The sequence below is a fragment of the Filicampus tigris genome, chromosome 19, assembly GCF_054856515.1.
Source record: "Filicampus tigris isolate MCC_2025a chromosome 19, RoL_Ftig_1.0, whole genome shotgun sequence".
NCBI classification, from domain to species: Eukaryota; Metazoa; Chordata; class Actinopteri; order Syngnathiformes; family Syngnathidae; genus Filicampus; species Filicampus tigris.
In genome coordinates this window covers 10845001-10862500 of record NC_141235.1, presented here as the reverse complement: position 1 = coordinate 10862500, position 17500 = coordinate 10845001, and the positions used below count along the sequence as shown (strand labels likewise).

Sequence of the window (17500 nt, the reverse complement as noted above, 5' to 3'; positions counted from 1 at the left end):
CTTTCTAATTTATAGGATGCTAATGTGCCGAGTGGTCTTAAACATACCGCCAAAGTTTGCCAAGCCTAAATGACACCATATGCTTCCTTCCCTCCCAGGACACGAGCAAAAATGAATAGACAGAATTTTAGGATGGAAGACAACATAGCAGAAAAAGGAAAAACTCAGTTATGCCTTTGTCTGTCTGCCCTCTTCAGTTTTCCTTTTTTATATCTCCTTCCACTCATCAATCAAACTCACCAAGCCTTTTAGGCCCATATTATCAGCCAGTGTGCGTTAACTGCAGATGGATTTGTATCTATATTTACAACTGCCAATAAATGACAATTAAAAAGGGAAGATAGGCGGGAGATAAATCCTTCATCCATGTTATGAGCTTAGTCGATATATTCCAAAATTTCTCTGTGCTTATCACAGTTGTTATCAGTTGACTTCAGCAGTGGAGGCCATGATGAATGGCATCTACTGTGTATATTCAATGTTAAATAAATCTAAGTTAAAATACCGTACTTAATAGTCCTAAATCTCCTTTCTTTTGGGGAAAATTTGTATTCATTGTCAATCATACCTGCCACTGGTGCAGTCCCCTCAAACGTGTCCTGTCAGACGGGATGTGCGATTGCCTCACACTTTATATTGGTATGCACCAGGTATATATAATAATCTATCATGTCAGTCTTAGGACATATCTCTTAATGAGTCAGGTATTTTCCAACTGTTTGTTTGCTGTTCCATCATGACTGCATCCTGGGGCACCAAGCAATGTCTGACTGACTGATTTTGGTGAGGAAAAATCTGACTGCCCAGCACGGAAACTTGACCTCAGGCTATTTAGACTGCAAGACTCAAAAATGTAGGAAAAAAATAATAAAATAAATACACTAAGACACACTTCAAAATCTTGTAGAAAACCATCTCAGAACAGTGGAAGCTTTTCATAGCTGGGACTGCTAATACAGTTTCTGTAATAGTAAAGTGTCTCAATACTTTTGGTTTGAAGATAATTATCCAAAATATTTGCAAAACTTTATAAGTATATAGCCCTCTTAAAGTGGAAGTCAACGCAAACATATTTTTTTAAAGAATATGTTCCATGCAAGTCCACTAGTTGAAACAGGGCATTCTGATAAATATTGCGGTTGTGGAATAAGTGTTAATCCACTGATTTTTAACCATCTCAGGGGGTGGCCATTTTGTCTTCTGTCGACTCAAAATGACATCACAACTGCTCACAACCACCAATCTCGGCTCAGATTCAGAAAAAGGTCAGCCGTGATTGGTCGTTGTGAGCAGTTGTGATGTCATTTTCAGTCGACAGAAGACAAAATGGCCGCCCCCAAAGATGACTAAAAACGAGTGCATTTTCCTGCTTAATTTATATTCCACAAACACAAAATTAATCAGAATGCCGTGTTTCAACTAGTGGGCCTGCTGGGAACATAATCAGCATCAGATCAACAACATCAACATCAGATTTGCAGCTCATAAGGGTCTTTTCACCATTGGAACCCAATTTTGAATGTAAATACAACATACTGCTGGGTAAAAATTGATGCTATTACTTTTTTCCATTGTACCTTCATCACTGCGTGAATCGTTGCAGGACCTAATTTCATAAATAAAGCCTGCTTTCCATTTGCCTTATTAGAATTGTACTTTCAGTATAAGGTTGCACTGCGCAAGGTTTCGCAGTTAAAGTATACGGCTTCCAAGTAGTGAAAAGATCACGACATGCCGGTGGTGCTGTAAGATATACTGTACACCACAGTTAACTTTCATAAAAGTTTAAGAACGTGATGTTTTTTAATGTTAAAATAAAAAGCAAAGAAAAAAAGTGCAGTTGAGTGAGGCAGAGTCAGAGTGTTTGAAGCAATTTTACATTTAAAAAGGAAAATTGGTCTTAAAGATTATCCACAGAAGTGAAAGCACGTGGGATCAGGACGTCTTCTGGAATAATTATGACTGCATTTAATCTAGTTTGGGGCGGGAGCAAAGCAGGATGTAAGGACGATTAATCACCCTTTATCAGACGGCTTTTCCCAGCACCCATCAGCTGAATCGGCCCCCATAAATCGTGGCCAGCTGACAGTGCACTCCATCTCCATTGCTAGGCTTGGCTACAGGTTTATTGTGCGCAAATCCCATTCAGAAGAATGACAGATGACCTCCACATGCATGCAGACACACATTCTCACATACCACTGAATATATCGCTTCAGCGTACATGTGATGTTAAATTTTACACCTAGAACTGAAAATATCCACACACCAATTATGTACTATAGCTACTAGAGACATGATGTGTTCCATTTTATTAAAATATTGTATGACTGCTTTATATTAGGGATGTAACGATATCATTACTATATGATATTACCACGATATTAACCTCACGATACGATAATTATCACGATAATATTGTGTGGAGGTCGGCGATATAAAAGATCTCACAATCCTGTATAAAAACTTAAGATATTGTTAAAAATGGCTGAAAAGTAATGTGTTTTGACAGAGATATGCTGCTTTTAATATCGTGACATGATGACGGCGATATTGTGGCAATTTTAATCTCGCGATATTAAGATTTTGCCATTATCACCACTACTTTTTATTGAATATGTAACCCCTTTTTAACTGTGTGCAGCTGCGAAAATACATAAACCTAGCCTGGCCCGCCCCTGAGCAGATTTAGACCGCTCCTCACGTCAGACTTGAAAATCCAGTACTCTATACTCACGAGTATAGAGCTCATAGTCATCATAGAGGTTGTGAATTGAAATTTGTATGCATATGGATGTATGTTTGGGAAGGAAAATACTGTACACTACATAGGCAAGAAGGACAATGAAGGAACTTTAAAGCTGACTGATTGACTGTTTCTTAGATTTTAGTTTGATTTGTCTAAGTGTATGGCAGTTGCTTGGCAGTACAGCTTCCCAGAACACGACAAATAAATTAAAATGCAAAATGAATAAAAGAACATTGAAAGCCTCTTAAGGCTTTTAACGCACGCTGAGAAATGTGTATGTTGAAATGCCAACATTATGGCTTTTCTGTTGTTGTATCGTCATTGGTCCTGGGCCAGCCAACAGTCACTGTCACGGCTACGATAATTCAATCTGGAGTGATGTCATGCGGTTCGATGGTGAAACCATTCACTGAAAAGAGAGTGTTTGGTGTTGTTTGACAGTCTAACCGTTTTCAGCTTTAAACAAAAAATGTTTTCATAATATTCGGGAGAAGATCTTAAGGATCCCAGCCCATTCAAAGACAAGCAATCTGCAAAGCATTTTCGCTAAGCAGTACTTTAGTATGGTTAAATTTAAAACCGCTAGCATTTTTATTCCTCCTTTGTAAATATCAATACAGCTGATCCGTATCATACCGCAAATTGCAAACTGATGGTACCTGATGGGTAGAATTTGACTTACAATATTTATAATCTTAAAACCATGTTATCTCATTTTGAACTACACATCATCATTCACGCTTTTGTCTCCACTGTCTGCTGACTGCCTTTTACTTTTCGTCTCTGACAAGAGATTACAAATTAAATGTGATAGAGCCTTGCAGTGTTTCACACAAATTGCGAAAAGCACTTTAAACAAAGTGCTGCCATTTCTTTAGACATTTAGAAAAAGCTGTTTAAAACCCCTTTTTGACTTGTTTTCATTTGTTTTTGTTGTTGTTTGTGGCTTTATATTTTAACAATTTGAAGCACTTTGTGAGTCCTCCTGTGAGAAGCACAACATACGTCAAATGTACTTTCTTTTACTTACATATTTAATTACTTGATTACTTACTGCTCCTATTATTTTCACAAAATAATCCGTTATCTTTTCCACAGGCCACAAAAAAATGTAATTCACTCAATTTATTTGGCACACTGGTAAAAAAAAAAACGTAATTACAAACACCAAAACACAGAATCAACTTCTGTACATTATACATTTTAGCAGAGGTGAGTATTCCTTCAGACTGATGAACCGGTCCATCAATCTATCACTGACAGACGCCCGTTTTGCTAACGATTGACGAAAGATGGGAGACTTTTAAAAAATGACGGACTAAGCAGTGATGGAAATAGATTTTCGTCCATCACAATAATCGTCACTTATCGCGTCAGTCCGTCACTGACGGATGCCATTTTGCAGATGTTTTTTTGGGGAGGGGACCGACTGACAGACCGACGGACTTCTGACGGACTTAAGTAACGGACTGACTGACGGACTCACCAACTGATTACAATCGGATTCGTCACAAAAAATGATGGACTGACAAATGAGGGACGGGTACCCAAGACCACTGACAGATGACGAATAATGTACCGGCAAAATTTTGTCAAATGTACTGTACTCTGAATTTTAGTGTATTGGTGCAGTATCAAAATATCCCCATTGTTGTTCTCAATTTTTATGTATATGGTTGTTTTCCGTATTTTTATTTTATGGGCCTGTTGGATGTCATGTAAGAGGCCTGCAATGATTCATGGGTTGTTCCAGCACCACTGTAGCATGCACAAGCCATAGCTCATCGTCATATTCCATTCAGATATGTCACACCGCCAACAACAACACATGGCTATATTCACACCCATCCATTAGCGCACAAACACTTGCTGACACATGCATATTCACACAAAGTAGAATTAATATAAGGATGTCCACTATTAAGAGAGTCGGGTAAAGAATATGGAGGGAGGGAATTGATCTTTATCGCCAGCAGAGTGCTTGCTGGCTGTGTGACATATTAATGCTGGTGTCGCACTTGTTCGAATAGGCCGAGGCAGAAACAGCAGATTGTTGTGGTTCTCCATCACTCTACTGAGGGAGTAAGAGACAGATGGATGAAGGGGGGGGGAGAGAGCGAGAGAAAGAGAGAGAGATTTTTTGTATATGACCACATGAAGCGAAGCAGGTTATATTGTCGTAGTATGCAACAACAGGCTGTAATCCTGTTTGCTTTCAACCAGAGCCTCTTTCTTGTGTGTAACTTCACAAGCTAAGACATGTGCATGTATAATTGAGTTTAAAATACTATCGTCAAATAGTAATAGTTTGAATAATATAACTTTTAATACATCATTGTGACCAGCTGCCAGAGTTAGCTTGGATAAGTAACAGTTACTGATTACTTGCTTTAATAAGTACCTTAGTTACTTTACGGATGACTTGATTTTTAAAGTAATTCGATTACACATTACTTTAATCGTTACATTGAGCAGATACAGACATCTCTGCTTAGCATAAGAATAACACCCGGTTTTGTCAAGTGACTTTAAAAGACAACCTTTTTGAGTCTTTTCTCGATGTCACTAAACATAAATGGACTATTAGTTTTCAATTAAAAAAAGAAAATAAGACAGTCTTTTTATACTTCACAAATCAATACTTAGCATAAATAGATAAAAGTATCTCAAATAAATGCAGTCTTTTTCCTTGACATATTAAACTATTAATGTTGTAATGGAAAAATTCAACATTTCTAATGTACATTGTTTATAAATGTGATGATTCAATTTGGGGACCTCCTGCAGTCATACAATCAAATGTGACTTTCTCTTCTAGCGTATATGCCCACTGTGCTGTGAAACATCTTTTTTTTTGCGTTATCGAAGTTAGATAACTCTGTCGACAGTACAGAGTTTGCAACAAACGTTAATGTTTTTTAGCTGACACAAGTTCAAAGTAGCGACTGTTTTTCCACCTTGAAAACATGAAGCTCTCGTGCGCTGAAAACAATGATGTCACTCTCAAAGAAAGGAATGAGAATTTCACTATTCACACGATGCAATTCACTGTGTTCAAGCTGTAAATACCAGAGTTTCCCTCTCTTATGTGTTCTAGAATGTATAATTATTTCTTTAGTAATTTAAGTGAGTATTATAGTGTTAAGTGTCATCCTGTGTTGAATTATTCATTAACCATTAGTTTTACAAAACAAAACATGAGTGAGGGAGGTACTATGGTTGAGTTTTATAACCATGTGAGACAAACACTCTTAAGCATGCCAGAAGTGGCATCATTCTCTGGGGCTATTTTTCTCCCAGTGAAACAACTACGCACAAGGCGGATGGATAGTAAAAAATGAATAGCAACTCTGAATTCTTTAACATGACCTCAAACCTCAAGTTAGACAGCTGAAACTTGAACCAACGAGTTGTTACAACTCGACAATGACCACAGGCAGGCGAATAAACCTTCACAAAGTTCCTGCAAATCTTTGTCAGATATTAAGGACAAGTTGAACAGACTCGATAAATTAGTTCAAATCACCGGTAGACTGGCGTCGCTAGTGAAAGATAGCCCTATAGCTCCAAAAAGGCAACATGATATTCATATGCAGAGCTGGGCATTTTACTACAAATTGAGCATCCGTTATTCGCCTTCTTTTCTGGGGGGGGGGGCGAAAAATAGTAACTGTCTATAGGCCGGTAGGCCTCTAATTTTAAACGGGATTCCGTCAGCGATTCTGACTAAACTTTCACTAGCGTACATGTGTAGGCCGAAAAATAAGCTGCTTGTGGATAAGTATACAGTACTGTAGCTATTTAGCGGGACCACGGGGCCTGGAAGCTAAGAACGACGGCAGCGGCACAAGGTGCAGCTCCATCTTGGTGGCCAAAATGTTTTTTCAAATAAGTACAGTTTATGTTTTGACCCTGTTTTACTACTTGAACAATTTGTGCAACAAATTCTCCAACATTTTTCTGCTCTGTGCTTTTGTTTCAGTCGCAGGGTTTCCATACCCCACCACAGGAGCAGCAGTGGCCTATAGAGGGGCCCATTTGAGAGGGAGGGGCCGGGCTGTCTATAACACGTTCCGTGCTGCACCACCCCCTCCACCCATACCAGCCTACGGAGCGTGAGTGACATGCATATGTTCACGTGGTGAATAAATGTTAATTCAAACGTACAAACACGCACGCACGCGCACATTTACACTACACACTTGCAGTAATGGGAGAATGGTGAGTGGAAAACAAAAAGGCCACTTTCTAATAGAGCGGAAAATTGCTCTTTGATTCCAGAATGGCCAAATTTGTCTCTCTTTTTTCTAATGTGTCACTCTTTATTCAGCTGTGAATGAACTGCTATGACCTGCCCTGCACACTTCAACGGGCCCACCTCAGTCAGAGCGAGACCTAGTTTGTGTGGGGGATGGGGGGGGAGGAGGGCGTCGGTGGTACCGTGCAGTGAAAGTGTGTTGAAATTATAGGATAAGTAATGTAGTATTTGATTATTTTGTGTGGTTTTTAATCTAATATATACGATATACTATACATAGCAAGAGACCAGGATGGAGAGAGCTAGGGAAAAAAAAAAAATGAGCCCACTTTAAAAGGACTTAGCTGTGGTCGTTTAAGAGTGACTTTATGAAGAAGCCTTAATTCCATATCCTTCATTTGACGTCGTGATTATCAGCATTTCAAAGTAATTACCTTATCAAGTCTGGCCAATTCGGTCAAGCTCAACAGTTCTTCAAGGAGTCTTTAAATGAGTTTTTATGTCTTTCGAAAAAGAATGAGTGATTCGATAGTGGAATTCCCTGCACTCCTAAAATGAAAGACCCAAGTACCGTACAATATATTTTCACTTAAGTCATATTCATAATTAGAAGCTACAATGCATAGCTCATGAGGTGCAGCTATATTCGAGTACTTTTATGTTACACATTTTGCCTTCCACCATTTGTTCCAAACCTTTAGATATTCAACAAAAACAAAATCAAATTTTGAAATGAAAACTAACTCCTGATGATTTTATTTGTTTTTTTTTTTTTTGTCAGCAGTGTGGTCTACCAGGATGGATTTTATGGGGCAGAAATATATGTAAGTATATCTGTAAGCTTTTTAATGAACAAGATGTCTAAAAATCGCTGAAGTATGGAATCAAATGACTGAAGTCATTAGTTTTATTTTTTTCTTAAATGTGTCAGACTTTGATGACGCTGTCTCTGTTCAGGGTGGATATGCAGCTTACAGATATGCCCAGCCAGCTGCTACTGCTGCAGCTGCATATAGTGACAGGTATGTTATCCTCCGTTTGTCCTGTATGACTGACTTGTGATGAGTAGTTTATTACTGTGTTAATTTCTGGAAATAGTGGAATATATAACTGTTGAGTGAGAACAGTGAGAAAGTAACACGAATTATAAATTAAATTGTCTATAGTTGTACGCTTTCCATCCTGCTCCGCTATAAGACATTTTGCGGGTATCCTTTTCCTGGTTGTACAGTTTAGGGTTGTCAAACGCGATTTAAGGTTTAGAACTGTCTGGAGCAATGTAGCTTCTGGTGATGCTACCGCATTATGTGATCACAAAAGTAGCTTCACTACTGAAAAGCTTTTTCATATTGAAAACAGCTGCGCTCTAACCACGCTACTGGGACATGAATTGAAACTTGTGTCATTGCTACTGCTCAACGCTGCTTTTTCTTATACTTTCTGCTGTTCTAGTATTGAACTAATATTCGTTGCTAACCAGGGGGCGGAGCCATGGGTGGGCCTGGGCACACCCAGGCCCACCCAGATTGACGGACTGCCCACCCAGTGAGATTCATGAAAAAAATATATACTTTTAATTTTTTTGTAAATTATTATTAAATAATTTTGGAATTTGTGTTTTTTTTTTTTATTTTTTTATTTTATTGAATATTAAGAATGGCATAATTGTGGTTGTCTCAGGAAGATCTGAACTTCATATTATTCAGTTTGTCATTTTATTTGAATATACGATGTGTCGGGACAGGAGGATTGTGCGAAGTGAGAGAAATATTCAGGCCCACCCTGATTTTTCCAGGCCCACCCATTAGCCATGCTCTGGCTCCGCCCCTGTTGCTAACCAATGGCGTTTAGTATTAATGAAAACTATTATTTGCTTTGATTGGGCATAAGAATGATTACCCTGCCGTTATCTTAAAGTCAGGGTGCAGGTTTTGAGGTGATTATCTGGATTGGAATGTAAAACATGTCATGTAAGCATTTCACATGAATAAAATAGCTTAGTGATCTGTGAAAACTAGAGTTATGCCAACAGATAGTCATGTTGGTGTGTGTGTGCATCTGTGTGCGTGTTAAGTATGCTCTGTGAACTATCCTCGAGAGATAGAACATGTCAGGCAAGATAAGAAATGTTCACAGTAGGAGGCTGTAGACCTCTGATAATGTAAGATACAATAGAGGTGAGAAGTGAGTGGCGGTCTCCAAAGACTTATAGTAGAAAGAAAGTGAAGGAGAAATATACTGCAAGTGAGAGTGCACATCTCCCTCCCCAGGACTAATTTGGTTTCCTTTCATTTTCCCCACTTACATATTTCCTCTTTGTCATTGCCAGATTGTTTATTCTCCATGACGTTTGTGTATCGCCTCTCTCCTTTCTCTTGTATTCTATTTTCACGCACTCTTGATTTAGAGGGAAGGCGAAGCACTGAGGTGGAATTGAGAGGGGATGGGTCAGAGGGTGGGAGGCAGTTTTATTTATTGTCAGATAAGAGAGGTCTTAAATAGACTAGATGGGCTGGGCTGGGAGACTTTTTGTGTCTTTTTCCTCTTCAGATTGTGCACCAACCAAACTAAACTGCAACTCTTAACATTTGTGACTGACCCTCAAATTATTTTTGCCCACCTTCCATCATTTAAATAGCAGTCATACAGAAACTTCGCCAACAGCCCATTCGGACAAGTAAATAAAAGAAACATGGTCACACACTTTAAGCAAGATATGAACTGCATTTTATCATTGAAAGCAGTCATAGAGGATGTGCACACCACTTCTAATAGTAAAACGCAAACAGTGTGTTTTTTGGCCAGGAGTTTTTCCGTCCTATTTTCCTCAGTCACCTTTGCCGTCATGCCGCCGTGACATATAGGTGGGGCACCAGTTGGTCCCATCAGCAGCTGCCATCTCCATTGTGTTTGGGTAGAGCCCACAGTTTTTTTAGAAAGATCTTGTGCAGATCTTTGAGCCTTTGGACCTCCAGCTGAGCGATGCCGCTCGCTGTGCAGCCAAACTTAGAGGAGAGTCACTGTCGCAAAGACAGACTTTTATGTAGTTTTGCTTTTAAAAAAATGCTCGGCGGCTCATTGGAGAAATCCAAAATAATTTGCGCACTTTGCAAAGCCAAATTCAAAAACCATATTAGTTGTACGTCTTTGGTGTTTCGTTCAACTGTTGTATTTTACAGGACAAGAATCCTATTCAAGAAAGTCTTTGAATTAAAAAATACCTTTTTTCCACATTAATTCCAAGATTCTACTCAAGTAAATGTCGGTTTCAAGCTTCGTAATAAATTGTAGTTGAAAAATCCGATTAATCGCATTCAATTATGGAATTTTCCGATTAATTATTTTTATATATTTTGTATATATAATAAACATGTATACAACCATGCACCGTAGTGTAATCTGGGCAAAACATAATCAGTGGATTGCTGCTGATGCCGAAAAGGATGCTTTCTTTGATTTATGAGCACATTTATTTCTCGACATTGCAAATTGGCGACATTCACCCTATTTCATCAGACAGGGCGAAACATTGATTCTGTATGTGAGTTATGACATTGAGAAAGACAGTTCAGAAATGGTTTAAAGCATTTTCATAGGGGTTATCAAAAACTCATTTCAATCCCTTATTGATTAAACTAACCATAATTTGCAAACACTCTCCTCGCATCCTCCCCTATACGCTTCCTTCTCTTTTTGCCTGTAGGTTCCCCACTTAAACACAGAGTTTAACAAAACGTAGTTTACCCACGCAACCTCTTATCTTTGTCCTCCAGACATATTAGTTGCTTCCTTTTTAAATTTAGCTCACAAACAAGAGGGGAAAAAGAGGCAAAGAGGAATCCAAATAAAGCAGTTTGAGTAGCATCAGAGAAAGGGGAATGGAATGGGAAAAGCGATGGGCTTTGGGGTTGGGGATTAGTTCCAAGCCAGTGCCGGTGAATAGACTGGAAATAAATCTCGTGAGACAGACGAAGAGAAGCACTCGGGGTTGGCAACTTGGGGGAACCTAGAGAAGGTGAAGAAGTAGCCACCACAAAAATGAACAATTGAACAATTGATATCTCCAAACGTGGGTCCTTCTTTGTTCTGCTTGGCCGAATGCAAATCCCAAAGGAACTCCTAATACAATATTATCATGATATTTTGCCCCTTATAATGATGATATCATACGGCCGTTTGGAGACAGACTGTCCATAGGTGTGAATGTGAATGGTTGTCAGACTCTCATCCAAAACTAGGTGAGGTTGGCAGCATTGGCAATCAAATAACCCCCCCCAAAAAACCCTCAAGATTGAAAGCTGGAATGTTTGCGCATATTGCCAAGTTAGGCCGTATAACTGACTATAGTGGGAAGACCAAATTAGCTTTAAATACAACGAATAAACGTGGAAAGCTATTGCTTTCAGATTTAGTCGCCATACTGTTTACATCCCAGCCTGCTTGAAACTAATGGCTTGATGGAGCTTTTTGCTAAGGAGGTAGTACATTCTGACACTATGACTTATTCGCCGAACATAAAACGGTATGGGATCTTTGAGCTGGTACAAATCAAAGCGGCAATTTTATCAGCTGGGAGAAACTTAATTGTTTCCCTCTTCTTCCATCTCGAACCACAAACTGTGAACTTGTGGATGTTAACTTTGATTAGGTAGCGTTAGATAATGGATAGGGAGTACCTGCTAATGACAATAAGTACGGGATGTGCGGCATTATGGCTCGTCGATTTTAACTGTGGTGGAAAGGAAAGATCTATAATCATTTATCCATCTCATTCGCGCTAAGGAATGGCCAAAGGGATGAAAATGGATGCGGACCCACAACGCTGTCAACAATGGAGCCCATAAAAATGTCTTTGTTTTAATAAACCAAGTGAAGACAAACTTTGATAATGGACCTAGAGTTTTGAGGCCTCCACAACAATTGAGGCACGGAACATGGCCCACTCTGATTCCATGTCTCCCGCCTTCCCTGTGTTTCAACTCCTTCTCACCATGGATTCAGACAGACATTCCCAGCAAACCCTCATAATATGTTTGGGTCCTCCAAGTCGAACTGGCATCTTACCCCACACGCTCCGCCCCTCCCACCGGGGCATTTATTCACATCAAAAAACAGACTTTCTTTGCATATTTTTACTTATTTTCAGCGGCCCTTATATGGAGTCTCAGTGTCACATTGCCTCATCTTTTATTTAAAAAAAAAAATAGTATTTAATTAAATTACAACAAAGTAATTGGCATGCCGCAAACCGGAGGCAATTCTCCATCATAGGAAAACCCGATCCCCTGGGCCAAGCATAATAATCCTGCCATATGGAGTTGGCTCTGTATACCTAAGGGAACATATAGGTGACAAGACAGAGACACAATCAAAGACAGAAGGATTCTGGAGCTCGATTTACCTCGGCGCACCTTTGGGAGAAGGAGTAGCCAAATGAAGGGAAGAGGGTTCATAGATTAACCGAATAAAAAGCTACTGTTTACATTGCCTGTTTTCTCTACTACAGTTATGGCAGAGTCTATGCAACAGCAGACCCATATCACCATACGATCGGTCCTGCAGCCACATATACTGTGGGCACTATGGTGAGTGTTTCATCTTTCTCCGTCTGAATATTATGCCTGCGTGATGTGTTGTTAAGCATCGGTTCGTACTGTTGTTTTACATGATACATGACACTCCTCCTATATACATGGATGTTAAAGTGTACTGGAGATCGTGGTGGTGTACAATGCAATACCGTAATAAGACAATACAGTGATATAAGGATATCCTTGATTAATAATCAAGGAATGTAACAAAAGCCCTTAGGTTGCTGATAAATTGTCATGCCTGCGAAATGTTTTCCCTCTATGTGACCGCATTTTAATGTGAATGTGAATCATTGCCACTTCAGTAAATGAAAAAGGGAAGCTGCTGTATTCTCTAACTCCCCAATCGCATATATTGGCCTGAAGCTTTTTTGCTTGAAATTTAGCTGAGACTGGGAATTCCTCCACACGTGATCATTTTTGCAAGGGGAGTCAAACGTTAATGTTTGTTTTTAGCTAGCTTTTGCAGCTAACATCAAAGATGAAAATAATTGTTGGATTAAAACTATCAAGGATATCTCCGAGGACGGAGGAAAACCACAAGTACTGCTTTTTATTGTTCCTTTTTCTACGTGGGTCTAGGTAAAGCCTTCTTCCAGTGTGTTACAGCCATCTACTTGATGCATATGCTGTGAGATTTAAAGACAAAAAAGAAGGAAGCATAGAAGCAAAGGTACAGTCAACCTTTTATAGGACACTCATTAAACGTGGATACTTTTGAACCCTAATGAGATTGATTTGATACTTAAATAAATTCTATTCCAATACTTTATGGATTTATATTTTTCTCTTTGTTAAAATGCCGTATTATATTTTAATATCATTTTTTTAATATTTTGATAATCTTTCTTTGCCGATTGGTTGGAAGAATTCCAAGGTCTGATTGTGAGGTGTGTAGCATCCACATTTGGACTCAGTTCCCCTTTAGGTACCCTTCTTGGCACTTGTAATGACTGCAGCGTAGCTGCTGCTTGATGCAGCCTTTTGGGTTCCACAAAAAAAAAAAAAAAAAAAAAAAAAAAAGCCTATGCAGATTAATGCTGCAGTGCTGACATGTGTGTGGTGATGGCAATCACGAGCCCACCACACCTCCCCCATGTGTCCCCCATGCACACCTCCCTTCCTCCCCTATAGTGCAGCTGCTAGCTAAAAGCCTTCATTAATTACAACCATTATTTCCTCTTCATTTACTTAATTAAAACAGTGGCCTGTGTTTTCCTCCTTATTACTTTAAACTTTCTTCTCTTTTTTTCTTCAAATCACTCCTCCCTTTTGCCCCATCCTCCCACATAAGTGATTTAAAGTGGAGAGATATATTCTAATCTTTAAACTTAACCGAGCCTCCCAATTCACAACGTTCAATGAAAATTTGAAATATAAAATAGGAAATAATGATACAATTATTGTTGGTAATGATAATAGTTGATTCTTGGCCCAAATAGTATGTTAAGGAAAATCAATCCTCACTTTTATTTTATCTTATATCACTTTAAAATGTACAAACATGACTTTTGCAACAGGTCTTATGCATATCGTTATTTAGGATGAGAATTTTATTGAAAAATGGCAAATTTGCTTGATTGACTGTGGGTAAGATTAATGCTTAATGAATCAATGAAAAGTTTTGTTTTGTTTTAATATTTTTTCTGAAGGACCTGGAAGAATCTCTCTCTGATCATTGTGAGCTCCTGTTTAGAAGCCCGTGTTGTTGTCTTGAGCTGCCTGGAGGAGTTGTGGAAGTCTTGTAGCTCAACGTCTCTCAGTGGATGTCAAGTTATTGCTCTTTAGGCATCCAACCAGATGAGACTGAATCAACAGCGCCTCTGCTCGTTGCAGCCAACTATGTAATTTAGTGTACAACAACTCTCGTAAAACTACCCTATTTAGTCATACTACCATTATAATAGATTTGTATTTATTTATTTTGTGGCAAATAACATAGGTTAACCTTACATTAGATAGCATAATGTAGGACAATAAATATTGGGCCAAGTTTAGACAAAATTGGTCTGTTGATTGATCTAAGTTTAATGAAGACTGCTTAAGGGGAAAAAAAATCATACAAAATAAAAAAAAAAATGCACTTATACAAATATTATATACATATATTTAAAACAATAGAATACATGAACGGTCCCCACAAACTGTAAGGAGGCTATGCAGGAAAAAAAGGGAAGATTGATTTGTTTGCACAAAAGAGAGAAGTTAACTTGCATAATATAAAAATACAAATCAGCTTTCTACATTGGATACTGATTGGAGCTTTTTTTTTTTCATCTTTGATGTTGCAGGCTAGCCTTTACAGAGGAGGGTGCAGTCGCTTCACTCCCTACTAGAAAGGAGGGAGTCACGCCCCTTTCCCTCCCCAGCAAAAAAAAACAAACATAAAAGCAACAGCGAAAAAAAAAGAAAATCTATAAATAACCATTCATTTCACATGAAGAAACATACTATGCATCCAGGTGGCAAATAGAATCGTTCTGAAGTTGCTTCTACTCCATTACAGTTGTTGGTGTATGGATTCAATGTATTTAATTTGGGAACATTTTTCATTCTTGTGAGTGAGGGAGGGGGGTCAGTTGTCACATAGGGAATTCTTATTTCCAATCATTCTGTGTGTTCTCTCCAAGTTAGTCTGTAACTCGGCTCCTTTGGGATGGCTTAATGCGTTAGTTTTAATTCCACCCAATTCCCCAACTTTATTGTTTCGATTAGTCATTTCCCTCATATACATTAAGCGCAGCAGCGCTCAGCAAATTCCAGTTTGAGCAACAAACTTATAGATGGAATTTATTACATAAATGGCATAACCATTTGGCCCTATGAGAGCTGGCTCCATTCTATCAGAGCCAATAACTGGAGCTGACTTAATGGGACTTACAACTGTTAAGCTCAAATAAGGTGAAACTGCAAGAAAATACTCAGCATTAAGTGATGCATAGCAGAAGCCGAGCTAAGAGTGAGGACACAGACTGATCTATTACTGAATCTGAATGCAGCGGGAAGTGATGTATAGTGGGAGTGTGGAGAAAGAGCTATGGCAGCCATCGCAAAATGGGCGACAGTGCGTTCGAGGCAATTGATTGTTGGCTGGATGCCAGAGGCAGGAGGTATCCCATTACTTCTGAATTGCTTTGCAGGGAAGAAAACACATTATTTTCACTCAATGTATGTACCGTTTCCTGTCTTATCACATCATGCACATACTAAGCAATGATGCCATATGCGAAATATTACTCTCCTGTGATGAACAAAAGGAAGGGTGTTTTATTGATTCACAAAAAAACAAAAACAACAAACGTCTTTATGTTACAGCGGAAGTTAACCCCCCAAAAATATTTGCAATAATATGTTCAGTGTGCCTTCACTTGTCTAAACATTGCATTCTGATTAATATCGCATTTGTGGATTAAGTGTTAAGCATCAAAATCCACCCGTTGTTAGCTATCTCAGGGGGTGGCCATTTTGTCACTCGCTGTCGACTGAAAATGACATCACGGTTAAGACCAATCGCGGCTCACCTGTTTTCTGAACCTGAACCGTGATTGGTCGTTTGCTGAGCCCTGAGCAACCGTGATGTCATTTTCAGTCGAGGGCTAGTGGCAAAATGGCCACCCCCTGATATGTTCTGTACAAAAACAGGTGGATTTTACTGCTTAACTCATATTTCACACACACAATATTAACCAGAATGCCGTGTTTTGACTAGTGGGACTACATACAACAGATTCTTGTAAGGAACATTTTTGGGTCGGCTTCCCCTGTAAAGGTGCATCAATCACCCAATAAGGCTTTCATTTAAACTTGCTTGATCAGTCCTCACAAATCAGGTTTAAATGCTTTCTTGTGTATTTTTTAATGCGGCAAGCAAATCCTTGAATTAACGTTTCCTGATGAATGTCTACTCGTCCCTGATCGTTCCAGATTATCGGGAGGAGGGGCCAAATTTAGTGGGACCCAATCTGCTGTTCTGTTAATGTTGTCAATAGACTTAAGATAAGTTTGATGAGTAAGGAAACTACTGTGAATGCATCATCATTTATACATAAAATTACTAATTAATATTCCATCAAATTATGTATCTTTAATATTCATATTCTTATTCATCAAATTCATGAGCAAACATTTGACATGATTGTTCCAATTGCTCACTTGTACAAGGGAAGCCAATCACTAGTTTACATGAATGTAGCAACTTCCCAAGAAAATTAATGTCAATATCTTAAAACAAAGTCATTTGATGATTTTGTTAAATTTCCATTAATGACAAAAATCATTGAAAAAGGATGAACTTTTTACGTTGGAGTATGAGTTGGCAAAAGATTGATTTGTTCCACTTATACACCAAAACAGTCCACATACGAGGGTGGATAAAAATAGTTCATGACACTGACCAAATTATTGTGATTTGGCTACTTTATTGGACTTGTCTTTAAGTGCATGAACCAAAAATGTGCCCATGGTCACAGCAGGCAGTTGTCCCTGATGCATCCACAAATTCCGCTTCCTCCCTCACAAACTCGTATACACAAAAAAAAACAAAAAAAACACACACACATATAGGAGCTCCCTCACCAGTAAAGCATCTGTGCCGGCTGTGTCTGATGGGATCGTAAAGACAGGAGTCAGTAGCGCAGGAAGAGAAGGGAGTGTGAAGAGCAGCAGTAACCCAGGCACTATAGCGCCGCAGATTAGAGATAAGAGAGTTCAGTCAATAGGCACTGATCTCATTTGAAGATACACCAGACGGACTAGACTCACACAAACACGCACAAATTCACACTTGCTCCTCTAGCTGTCACCGTTGGTCGTCTTTTCTGTTGCGCCGCGGCTGTTCCCAAAAATCGAGATTGAACAAATTCCTCGGTTTGCAAACATAATATGTGGCTTTCATCTAAGAAG

The 17500-nt window shown here is 38.9% G+C and overlaps 1 protein-coding gene across 4 annotated transcripts in view; it reads left to right on the top strand.

The window, feature by feature from the left end:
* rbfox3a (RNA binding fox-1 homolog 3a) overlaps positions 1-17500 on the top strand; it is a 346279-nt gene that overhangs the window by 322683 nt on the left and 6096 nt on the right. For 2 of the 4 annotated variants that reach the window (XM_086016851.1, XM_086016849.1), the window contains 4 exons: positions 6732-6864; positions 7789-7831; positions 7965-8029; positions 12514-12592. In XM_086016851.1, the coding sequence (XP_085872977.1) occupies positions 6732-6864; positions 7789-7831; positions 7965-8029; positions 12514-12592 (320 nt within the window). Of the gene's footprint in view, positions 1-6731; positions 6865-7788; positions 7832-7964; positions 8030-12513; positions 12593-14889; positions 16103-17500 lie in introns of those variants that run through there. The other 2 variants (XM_086016852.1, XM_086016850.1) reach the window with 2 other exon arrangements.